Source organism: Notolepis coatsorum, assembly GCF_963971535.1.
Source record: "Notolepis coatsorum genome assembly, chromosome: 14".
Classification (NCBI taxonomy): domain Eukaryota; kingdom Metazoa; phylum Chordata; class Actinopteri; order Aulopiformes; family Paralepididae; genus Notolepis; species Notolepis coatsorum.
The window spans coordinates 110,505,545-110,518,256 of record NC_140178.1 but is presented as its reverse complement, the minus strand read 5'-3'; the positions used below and the strand labels follow the sequence as shown (position 1 = coordinate 110,518,256).

The 12,712-nt window shown below is 44.3% G+C and overlaps 1 protein-coding gene across 1 annotated transcript in view; it reads left to right on the top strand.

The window, feature by feature from the left end:
- The window catches only part of aldh16a1 (aldehyde dehydrogenase 16 family, member A1), a 95,451-nt gene that overhangs the window by 24,847 nt on the left and 57,892 nt on the right, over window positions 1-12,712 (top strand). Inside the window, exons 2-3 of the mRNA XM_084329403.1 lie at window positions 7,781-7,880; window positions 8,433-8,559. Of these exons, the coding sequence (XP_084185529.1) occupies window positions 7,781-7,880; window positions 8,433-8,559 (227 nt within the window). The remainder of the gene's footprint in view (window positions 1-7,780; window positions 7,881-8,432; window positions 8,560-12,712) is intronic.

The window sequence follows — 12,712 nt, the reverse complement described above, 5'->3', positions numbered from 1 at the left end:
TATTTGCGAGCAAGAGGAGACAGCTGTCCATAGGCTTTTGCGTGAGCTGCCCACCACTCCAGTGGACAGTCATTCATTCCGATGCTGGGCTCAGCTTTGTAGAGGTCTAATTGTCCTGACAGTACCCTGACTTCATCTGAATCAGAGTCTGAAGACAGCAGGAGGAGGGTCCTCTTCGCTGGTGGCTCGTCCTCTGTGGCTTGTGGAGCAGCTTTGTCTGCTTCTGGTCCTGGCAGCATCTCTTTAAGCCAGGTCCACACCTAATAAGAGGGACAATTAATTAGTTGCATAGGACTTTTCATGACAGCCTAAGGACTTAACACTGGTCTTCTCATTCACACACACACCTCATCCCTCTCGTCCTTTGGTACGCTCTTCAAGTCCTTGAATCGCGGGTCGAGGGCTGTAGCCAGCTTCAGCCATCTGTTGTTGAGGGTCGCTTTGCGTGCGTCCAGGTCCTTCGTGAAGCTGGCCTTGAACTTTACCATGTAGCCCGGATCCTCCTCGTTGAGGTCCATGATGCGGTTTAGGTGGCAGAGTGCGGGGAGCACCACAGAGCATGAGACGTAGGTTTCCCCTCCAAGGAGCTCAGTCACATACCTGCAGTGAAACAAGAGAGCGAGAGAGAAAGAGGTGAAGGTGTGTGTATGAGAGGGAGATAGGTGTGTGTATGGGGGAGAGAGGGGGGGTGAGGTGTGTGTATGGGAGAGAGATAGGTGTGTGTATGGGGGAGAGAGGGGGGGGGGTGAGGTGTGTGTATGGGAGAGAGAGGGGTGAGGTGTGTGTATGGGGGAGAGAGGGGGGGGGTGAGGTGTGTGTATGGGAGAGAGATATGTGTGTGTATGGGGGAGAGAGGGGGGGGTGAGGTGTGTGTATGGGAGAGATAGGTGTGTGTATGGGGGAGAGAGGGGGGGGTGAGGTGTGTGTATGGGAGAGAGATAGGTGTGTGTATGGGGGAGAGAGGGGGGTGAGGTGTGTGTATGGGAGTAGGGCGGGCCATACTTTTTTTTTTTTGGAAAATCAATCGAGTGGGGTGTCTAAAATACGTGTTTTTTTGTGGGGAATTCAAATATGGGATTATTTTTACAATCGGATAACTCCTACCTACATTGTTTTGGATTTCAAAATGGCCGATTTGACCATTTTTCACCCCTTGGCCATACATGGATGCCAACATGAATCTTAAGGAAATCCTAACATGCAAGGTGTCTAAATGATGTGTTTCTTAATGGGGAATTCAAATATGAGGTCATTTTTGGGATAGGATAAATATAACCTGCATAATCTTGGATTTCAAAATGGCTGATTTTACCATTTGAACCCATTGGTATTGTATTACAAAATTGCAAAGATAAAAAATATATGGGAAATCATTTATAATGACAAAGCCATCAAATGTATTAACAAGTGAACTGTATATAACTGGATACAACTCCAAAGATCAATAATAATAATACTAACAATAATAAATTGTATTTGTAATGCACACAAACACCTAAGTGCTACATCTCGATTTCCTGACTTCTTGAACTTTGCCAGGTTCCAATATCTTGATTGGACTCATTCTTGGATGGCAAGATCTCCTACTGTACTGCTTTAGCCACCAACCTACAAACACAAACTTAAAGTCAACGTCAGCCATAAATAGGTGAGCTCTTTCCAGAACTACTCAGCAGAAACCTCTGTAACCATTTTAACAAACGTCTCAATGTAGCCTATTGAGAAAATCCATGGGGCTCCATCAATCATCTATCTTCTTAAATTTGATCAGGTTGCACAAGTCCTGCTTGGATTCATTCTTGGACATCAGCCTCCTGCTGGTCTCCTGAGCCCTGATCCCTCCATCCCTTTTTTCGTATGAAAAGTACTTAGCAGAGGCCTCAGTCACCATTTTAACAACCCTCTCGATGCTTTGTGTGTGGCAAGGCCAGTCGAGAACCTCCATGGGGGTGTTGATGAAGTTCTTCACCTCGGAGGTGCTTAGGGAGCAGGTGAGAGGTGGCTCTGACACATCTTCTGACCAGCTGATTAAGCCACCAATGCTGGAAGCGTCACTATTGATGTGAGGTGTTCTTCTGATCCTGACACAGGAGTCTCCCAGCTGAGTGTCTGGATCCCCCTCTCCCCTGATGGCCAGGATTCTCTCCACCCCCTCAATTCTCTCTTTTTGATCCTCAGAGCACAGCAGTGTTTGGAGGATGGCTTCACTGTGGGCATACCAAGCAGATCTTCTCACAGTTGGCATCACAACATCCAGCACCTCCTTCCTCTGAGACTTGAGGCAGTCCAGCTGAAACAGGATGTGCCTAGGCCCTTCGATCCAGGAGTGCTTGACCTTCATGTTGAACCAACATGGATAATACACTCCAATGATGAATTCCACAATGCATTGTAGATTATTCAGGTTCTTTCTTTTAAGTTGATGCTTTGACACCCAGAGCCTGAGGAGTCTGTTTGCTGTGGTGAGCCAGCGGCTGTGGTTTACCGGTCCAATCTCCAGCAGAGCCAGCCTTGCAGAAAGCACTCCATCCCTGATTGCACAGACCAGCTTATAGCCATAGTGTTGATCAGTTGAGAGATCTTGAATGATCTTCTCAGGCAGCTTGATCAGCGGAGGGCCAAGAAAGATCCTGGTGAAGTTAGGATTGATCTCCAAGTCTGTAACAGAATCAAGGAGCTGTCCTATTGGCCCAGACAATTTGTTGTCTGACAGAGTAGCCCCATCAACTTCAACAATGAGACGGCGCAGTGGAAGTTCACCAGTGTGCAGGTTGCACACCAACCAGACCAGCTTTCTCCCCAGGTGCAGCTCCAGCTTCCGCATTACACCTGCCTTCACTCCAGTGTTGACATTGGTCGAGTCTCCTCCAATGGCCCACAAGGTCTTATCAGAACCTCTCTCTTTCAGCCAGGCAAACAGGACCTTAGCAATCTTCTCTGCATGGGACTCCTCTTTAGTTGCTTTCTCTGGTGTAAAGTGGAACAGATAGTTGCTGCCAGGCTCACTAGCAACACTATAGTGTTCTTCCTTGATCTTTGCAGGAAAAGATTGGTCACTGCCCTCAGCTTCTATCATCACATTGGTCATGTCAATCCGCCCATCAAAGAGGATACAGGAGATCCCCCCCTCCTCCCTGCACTTCTCCTCAAACTCTTCCCCCAGCTCTTGCATCAACTTTTCTTGTGCTCTCTTAACCTTGTTCTTTTCAATCACTTTACTTCTAAGATGAGTCCTGCATCAATCAGAGCTGCAGTTGCTATAGCTGCAGGTGGCCTTAGACCTATGCCATACCTTACACTAGCAAGGGCGATGTTTGGAATCTCATCATAATTTTTCCGTAGCTTTGCTGAAGCTGCAGGGTCAGTTTCAGGAATGAGCTCAACTTCAGGGACTGTAAGGAAGCTCTCAAAATCCTTCCTGGCAACCTTGTCTGCTGCTGCAAAGCTTTCTTCTTTGCCCCTTCTCCTTTTCTCTGCCTTCTTTTCCATCCCCTGCCTTTCCAATGTTTTCACCTGTCTCTTGTGCTCAGGCAGATCAGCTCCAGCCATTTGGTGTGGTCCTTTACTTCCAACCTTTTCCCTCTGTCCCTTGATGTAGGCAATATCTTTCACAGGAATCTTTTTGTCTTTGCTGCAGCAACAGTTAATGTTCAGATTCATGTTGGCATCCATGTATGGCCAAGGGGTGAAAAATGGTAAAATCTGCCATTTTGAAATCCAAAATTATGCAGGTTAGAGTTATCCTATCCCAAAAATGACCTCATATTTGAATTCCCCATTAAGAAACACATCATTTAGACACCTTGCATGTTAGGATTTCCTTCAGATTCATGTTGGCATCCATGTATGGCCAAGGGGTGAAAAATGGTAAAATCGGCCATTTTGAAATCCAAAATTATGTAGGTTAGAGCTATTCTATCCCAAAAATGAACTCATATTTGAATTCCCCATTAAGAAACACATCATTTAGACACCTTGCATGTTATGATTTCCTTCAGATTCATGTTGGCATCCATGTATGGCCAAGGGGTGAAAAATGGTCAAATCGGCCATTTTGAAATCCAAAACAATGTAGGTAGGAGTTATCCGATTAGAAAAATAATCCCATATTTGAATTCCCCACAAAAAAACACGTATTTTAGACACCCCACTCGATTGATTTTCCAAAAAAAAAAAAGTATGGCCCGCCCTAGTATGGGAGAGATAGGTGTGTGTATGGGGGAGAGAGGGGGGGGTGAGGTGTGTGTATGGGAGAGAGATAGGTGTGTGTATGGGGGAGATTGGGGGGTGAGGTGTGTGTATGGGAGAGAGAGAGTGGGGTGTGAGGTGTGTGTATGGGGAGAGAGAGAGAGGAGGGGGGTGTATGGGGGGAGAGAGAGAGGGAGAGACACTTACCTGCAGGGCTCAAGTACAAGCTCCAGCTTCTTCAGTTTGTCACACTCTGTGGGGGTCAGCATGGACAGCTTGTGGTTCTGTTGGGCCAAAGTGGCAGTCACAGCCTCCTGGTTCCTCAGGTACCGTGAGATCATGGCCAGTGTCGAATTCCACCTTCCAATTCAATAAAATAACTATTAGTCCCACTGGGGGTTGTTAATGCAGCATGATGCAATTGTACAGAACACAAAGAAATAAACACACACACACACTAAATTTACCCTAAGCATACAACAGGTAGTTAAACAGTCTCACCTTGTGGATACATCTTGTATCATGGGCTCTTTTGCTTGTCCGAGGGCAGTCTGCTGCTGCTGCAGTTCTTCTGTACTGGCAGGGCTGTGCTTGAAGTGGCCTACAATCTTGTGGCACTTTGCCAGGGTGGTGTCAAGGCTTCTGTCCTCAAGGGAGACTGTGATGGTTCTTTGCAGCACGTGTGCAGCACATGGCATGTGCTGGAACGGCATATAGCGCGCTGCTGCTATCATATTACGGGCGGAATCAGTCCCAATAGATGTGACTTTATCTTTTATATTCCACTCCTCTATTACTGTGTTGAACTGTTCAGCACACGCATCGGCGAAATGGCGGCCCACAGTTTTGGTCACCGTTAATGCAAATGATTGCAGTTTCCACTCAGTATCGATCAAGTGCACTGTGACACCCAAATAATTATGATTGCCCACCGACGTCCAGTGATCACCCGTTAGGGCCATTGGGCCAGCCCGTGCCAACACTTCTTCCCTCGCCTCCCTCTCTGTGTCATACATGTTGTGGATCCTTTTCATCACTGTAGCTCTCGAGGGTAGCTTGTAATTTGGGTCAGACGACGCTATTCGAAATGACTCCGCTAAACCCTTATCTTCCACTATAGCTATTGGCCTACAATATTTTGCTATCCACTTCGCGACGCTGTTGGTTAGTTTGTCTGTGGTGGATTTACTCAACCGTTTGCCTAACGGTAATTCTCCAAGAGTGGTTTGACGAAGCGTGCGAGTTGCTCTGGAGCTAACGTTAGCTACACTGGAGCTGCTCGAACAACTTGCCTGGACATGTTTAGCGTTCATGTGATACGTTAGACTAGAGCAGCTTCGGTGATACGCAAATTCTTTTTGACATAAGCTACATATTACAATGGTCTTGTTTACTGTCCCATCTATATTCTTTTTGAAATTGAACTTGCCGTTCATAGGTCCCAGGAGTATCGCCTCGGGTGATGCTGACATCTTGTTCCAGCTGAGCTAATTCCTTTGTGTGTTTGTTTTGTTTGATAGACGACGCATGTGTGAAGTGACGATCAAGTAGGCTACGGGTCATTCAATGGGCCAAGTTTAATACGCCCAACTCAAGCGTGGATTTCAAAATAAAAGCGCACCGATTTGCCACTTGTCTAAAGTAAATATAGGTCGGCTGTAATTAATTTTGCGTCAATTTTCATAACGCGATAATTTGCTGTGTAATTAATTAATCTAATTAACGCGATAAACTGACAGCCCTAATAAATATACATATATATTGGGGATGTCCGATATTATCGGCCTACCGATATTATCGGCCGATATTGGCATTAAAATGTAATATCGGAAATTATCGGTATCTGTTTAAAAATTTAAAAAAAATCTTTACATTTATTTACCCAGGTAAGCAAGTAAGAACAACAAATTCTTATTTTATTTATTGTGAAAAGTATGCATAATGTTGTGTTTTGGGGGGGGGGGGGACCCTGCATGTATCGGTTGATATCGGTATCGGAAATTAAGAGTTGGACAATATCGGTACATCGGTAAAAAAGCCAATATCGAACATCCCTAATATATATATAAATAATATACATATTACGTTACCATTGACAATTAGCAGGCTCGATGTCGGGTCAATGTAACATAATAAGGAGACGTTAGCCAAAGTAATCAACAAAGAATATTTAATTAATAATTATTACCATGGTTTTGAACAGCCCTTTGTTTGAAATGTTATGACTAAACCAGTCAAATGACAAAGATTCCAGACATTGTCAAAATAAAATACTTGTCAAAGCAGTTTACTGTTGAGTAAATAATAATAATAATATGATTACAAATGCATAACACATAGAATGCATTTCATATTAATAATAAAACCAAGTTACTTAGAAATAATGAGCTCCAAACTTAATTCATCATCATCTCTCATTTTTCAATTGTAAGGTCTCCAATTTGCAAGTCTTGTAGCAGTCAGTGGGAATTCCCATTCATCACCAACATCGTATTTTATGTTGTATAGTGTGTTCAGGGGGTTTGCTCTTTCTTCACCTGGGGCACAGTGCCAGCGTACCACACTGGGGCTGAATCCTTTTCTTCACCTGGGGCACAGTGCCAGCGTACCACACTGGGGCTGAATCCTTTTCTTCACCTGGAGCACAGTGCCAGCGTACCACACTGGGGCTGAATCCTTTTCTTCACCTGGAGCACAGTGCCAGCGTACCACACTGGGGCTGAATCCTTTTCTTCACCTGGAGCACAGTGCCAGCGTACCACACTGGGGCTGAATCCTTTTCTTCACCTGGAGCACAGTGCCAGCGTACCACACTGGGGCTGAATCCTTTTCTTCACCTGGAGCACAGTGCCAGCGTACCACACTGGGGCTGAATCCTTTTCTTCGCAGCAGTTGTGTTGCACCCTCTGCCCCACTTCTCAGGTTGCTTGAGGTAGTCAGTGATATTAACCCTGGTAAAGGTGAGGTGGTTAACCCTGGTAATGGTGAGGTTAACCCTGGTAAAGGTGAGGTGGTTAACCCTGGTAATGGTGAGGTTAACCCTGGTAAAGGTGAGGTGGTTAACCCTGGTAATGGTGAGGTTAACCCTGGTAAAGGTGAGGTGGTTAACCCTGGTAATGGTGAGGTTAACCCTGGTAAAGGTGAGGTGGTTAACCCTGGTAATGGTGAGGTTAACCCTGGTAATGGTGAGGTGGTTAACACTGGTAATGGTGAGGTGAGGGCTGGGCGATAAAACGATAACAATAACTATCGCGATAAATTATTTCCTCGAAATAAACATGAAACGTGGTCGCAAAGTTTCGATATATCGATTTTCCAAGCTTGGATATGAGCACACGCACTAACAACCAATCAGTGAAGGAGATGGCCGACAGCGGAAGGAGACGTAGAGCTCAAGTAGCAAACGAGGCTGGCTAGGATAATTAGCTTGCACAGCGCTATTTTATAGTTTACCTGCCGAGTTGGTGTGTGTTTTGAATTATGAGGGTAACTGTTCTAGTAGTGTGGGCTAGTCTAACCAATTATGTTAAAGTATTGTGTTTCTGTGTCCGCCTGGTTGCATCATCTCCCCCCCCCCCCCCGTCTCCCCCAGGCGTGGCTGGACCATCGCTCCCGTGCCCTGGGTCTGTTCATCGATGGGGAGTTCGTCCGCCCGGCAGACAGAGACTCACTCACGCTGGCTGGTTCTACAGGTAGAGGGACACGTCATCGTCACCACCGTCTGTTATTGTTTATTTAGCATTTGTCACCATTTGAAAATTTAATAATTACACGTCAATGACTATGTTTACTTTATGTAGCCTGGTCACCCATTATAAGGACCGATTGAGCTCTACTCTTATTAAATTAAAATTAAAACAAATCGTCCCCCGTTTCTCTCCCTGTCTGTGTCTCTCTGTCTCTCTCTGTCTGTCTGTCTGTCTGTCTGTCTGTCGGTCTCTCTCTTTCTCTGTCTCTCTCTATCTGTTTCTCTCTCTCCCCCTCTCTATCTCTGTGTATCTCTCTCTGTCTCTCTGTCTGTGTGTGTCTCTCTCTCCTCTCTCTGTGTGTGTGTATCTCTCTCTGTGTATCTCTCTGTCCCTCTCTGTCTGTGTGTCTCTCTGTGTGTCTCTCTGTCTATGTGTGTCTCTCTGTGTGTCTCTCTCTTTCTCTCTCTCTCTCTCTCTCTCTCTCTCTCTCTCTCTCTCTCTCTCTCTCTCTCTGTGTGTCTCTGTGCATGTGTGTGTCTCTCTCTCTCTCTCTAGGTGACAGTGTGTGTAGCACAGTGTGTGCTGTGGAGGAGGACGTGTCTCTGTGTGTCTCCTCTGCTGTCAGGGGCTTTGAGGCGTGGAGTGCACTGTCCTGCCACCAGAGGGCCAAGGTGCTCCTCAAGTGAGTCCAGGCTGCTGTCTGATAGTGCTGTTAGATTAGGCCTCAATATGATAGTACTGCTGTTAGATTAGGCCTCAATATGATAGTGCTGTTAGATTAGGCCTCAATATGATAGTACTGCTGTTAGATTAGGCCTCAATATGATAGTACTGCTGTTAGATTAGGCCTCAATATGATAGTACTGCTGTTAGATTAGGCCTCAATATGATAGTACTGCTGTTAGATTAGGCCTCAATATGATAGTACTGCTGTTAGATTAGGCCTCAATATGATAGTACTGCTGTTAGATTAGGCCTCAATATGATAGTACTGCTGTTAGATTAGGCCTCAATATGATAGTACTGCTGTTAGAGTAGGCCTCAATATGATAGTACTGCTGTTAGATTAGGCCTCAATATGATAGTACTGCTGTTAGATTAGGCCTCAATATGATAGCACTGCTGTTAGATTAGGCCTCAATATGATAGTACTGCTGTTAGATTAGGCCTCAATATGATAGCACTGCTGTTAGATTAGGCCTCAATATGATAGTACTGCTGTTAGATTAGGCCTCAATATGATAGCACTGCTGTTAGATTAGGCCTCAATATGACGGCTTCTCAGTTACAGTGGGTGACAATATTGTCACAAGGAAAGATGAAATTACCTACCTGGGTTCCATCCTAGAGGCTAATCTTTCCTGTGACAAAATGGCATCCAATGTAATAAAAAAAGTCAACCAACGAACTCGATTCTTGTACCGGATCTCCTCTCTGGTAAACAAGAATACCCTGAAGACTCTGGCAGGAGCACTCATTCAAGGGTACTACGACTATGCTTGCACCTCATGGTACCAAAGCACCTCAAAGGCACTAAAAACCAAATTACAAACATCTCAAAACAAACTAGTCAGACTACTACTTGACCTGACTCCTAGAACCCACCTCACCCCTGCCCACTTTGACAACCTAGGATGGCTTAGAGTAGACGACAGAGTACAGCAACTTGCAATGGGCCTGGTCTACAAGATACACTACACGACCAAGGTACCCATGTACATGTCAAAATACTTCCCAAAGGTCAGTGAATACCACGATCACAACACCAGAGGGAGTTCCACAAATCATGTGAAACCCAGATTCGGCTCAAACAAGGGACTAAACACGTTTCGCAATTATGCCACATCAATGTGGAACGCCCTACCCACAGCTAGGGTGACCAGGTGTCCCCCTTTTGGTTGTACTGTCCCACCATTTGACCAAATGTCCCACGTCCCTCATATTGAGAGGATGTCCCTCTTTTCGAAGCCAAAAAAAACATGCGTCTAAAAGCCCCTCCCTACAGACAGTAAACGTAGCAACCCGCCTCTTGTCCACACACATTTCTCTGATTGGTTATAGTACTTTAGCGCGCTGCTTGCCTGCTTGTGACGTGACTGAGACTGAGTCGAGACGCTACCTCATATCGCAAATCTGATTGGTCAAAAAAACACAACAACATTACAAGCAAACTAGTTCAAGATGGAAAGCAGTAAAAAGAAACGGACCTGCAGTTACAACCAAGACTGGCAAACGACACAGATGAGGCAGATGGCAGGAAATCCGCAGCAGGCTTTCTGTGTTTTGTGTCATAGTTCGTTTTCAATTGCGCATGGAGGAGAATACGACTTGAAGCGCCACAGTGGACGTGAGTCTCACTTGAAAGTGGCTCACCAAAAAGAAACATCCAGATCTATGGATACGTTTCTTTTTAAACCAAACAATGATAGCCAGACGGACAAGGTCACTGCAGCTGAGATAACAAGTGTCTATCACACAGTACAACACTCCCATTCATACAGGTCAGCCGACTGTGGTAACCTTTAACCTTTGATTTAAATCTATTCGGTGAAGACCATGGCAGTTATTCTAATATAGAAACACAATTTATTTGTATTATTATTTTTGTATTATACTACACTGTTTTCCCTAGTTCTGTGTTAACAGGGAATATCAAACACAAGACATTCCTGTCAAGTGATGACGTTTGAATATTTAAAACAGATGTTAGGTGGTATTTAATTTGTACTTATTTTGATTTAACCTTTAACCTTTGATTTAAATCTATTCAGTGAAGACCATGGCAGTTATTCTAATACAAAAATTTACATTATCTATCTGTCCCACTTTGTCCCACTTTGTCCCACCAAAATCTTACTGTTGTCCCACTTTGTCCCACCAAAATCTTACTGTTGTCCCACTTTTGGACTTTTTGCATCTGGTCACCCTACCCACAGCTGTAAAGGAATGTGAATCACTACCCACTTTCAAAAACACTCTCAAAGAACATCTACGGGAGACTGCAATTCGAAACTGGCCCCTACAAATGTCCTAACCCAGTTGTACAGTAAAGACCAAGTATGGCTTTGTCAGTATTCCAATGTACAGTGTGTCCCCCCTACCCAACCCCCCCCCCACCTCCTATGTACAGCCCCACCCAACCCCACCCACCCAACCCCACCCCACCTACCCAACCTCCTCCAATGTACAGTTTCTATGTCAAATGTATATACACACCTTTTCTGGATTTTTTTGTATCACAAACAGTACTGTATTTGCAAATCTGGTATGTCATAAATGTATAGATGTAGCAGTACTGTCTATCTGTATGTCGTGTGTGTCATATGATGAATTGAAAATGGGGGACCCTGATGTAAACAAGACGAAAGTCTTTCTCTGGTCTGCATCCCCTTAACAATTGTATGTATTGAGCTGTACTGTACTGTACCCATTCTGCAATCTGTTAATAAACTTTTCAATCAATTCAATCAATCAATCAATGATAGTACTGCTGTTAGATTAGGCCTCAATATGATAGTACTGCTGTTAGATTAGGCCTCAATATGATAGTACTGCTGTTAGATTAGGCCTCAATATGATAGTACTGCTGTTAGATTAGGCCTCAATATGATAGTACTGCTGTTAGATTAGGCCTCAATATTGTTAGATGTTCCGATAATCCCAGTGGGTGATGGCTACACCGATAGTGTCCTGCGTTGTGTTTATTTGTCGACCCCTCTTTCGTGCTCACATAAACATCTGGTTATCCCCGGGCAGAATGAACACCTCTCACACGGCGCAGTTGACAGTTATCAGGAAGAACGTTTATCACGTTTACCAAACAGGAAAGTTTCACAGGAATGATGTGGGTTCCTTGACAGTCTCGACAGTTTTGTGCAATAAAGTCCATTGATAAAAGTCCATTAATAAAAGTCCATTGATCAGCTTCTCCTGCTTCGCTCTCTCTCTCGTTCCATTGCTCATTCGACTGGAGACGATTCACCCTCTGCTCTCCTGCATATTATGACTCCCAGAACCAGGTCGCCTAGCAACCTGCCCCATAATTCGTCCTAGTTACCGCTCCGAGAGAGAGAGAGGTCATGACAGAGACACCTCACCTCTGCTGGTCTAGGAGTGTTGTTTACATCATTAATTCGTAGTATAATCACAGACGAATCACCATAATTCTTCAATATGATAGTACTGCTGTTAGATTAGGCCTCAATATGATAGTACTGCTGTTAGATTAGGCCTCAATATGATAGTACTGCTGTTAGATTAGGCCTCAATATGATAGTACTGCTGTTAGATTAGGCCTCAATATGATAGTACTGCTGTTAGATTAGGCCTCAATATGATAGTACTGCTGTTAGATTAGGCCTCAATATGATAGTACTGCTGTTAGATTAGGCCTCAATATGATAGTACTGCTGTTAGATTAGGCCTCAATATGATAGCACTGCTGTTAGATTAAGCCTCAATATGATAGTACTGCTGTTAGATTAGGCCTCAATATGATAGCACTGCTGTTAGATTAGGCCTCAATATGATAGTACTGCTGTTAGATTAGGCCTCAATATGATAGTACTGCTGTTAGATTAGGCCTCAATATGATAGTACTGCTGTTAGATTAGGCCTCAATATGATAGTACTGCTGTTAGAGTAGGCCTCAATATGATAGTACTGCTATCATCAGTAGTCTATCAGTAGTATTGGCAGTGGTAGTAGTCGTAATAGTAATCCAGTGTATTTGTATATTTTCTAAAAAATAAACCAGTTCAACACAGGTAACCACTTTTGCTTCAAAGAGTCAGTTTGTCTGTCTCCTGGATCAATATGTCTGTCTCCTGGATCAA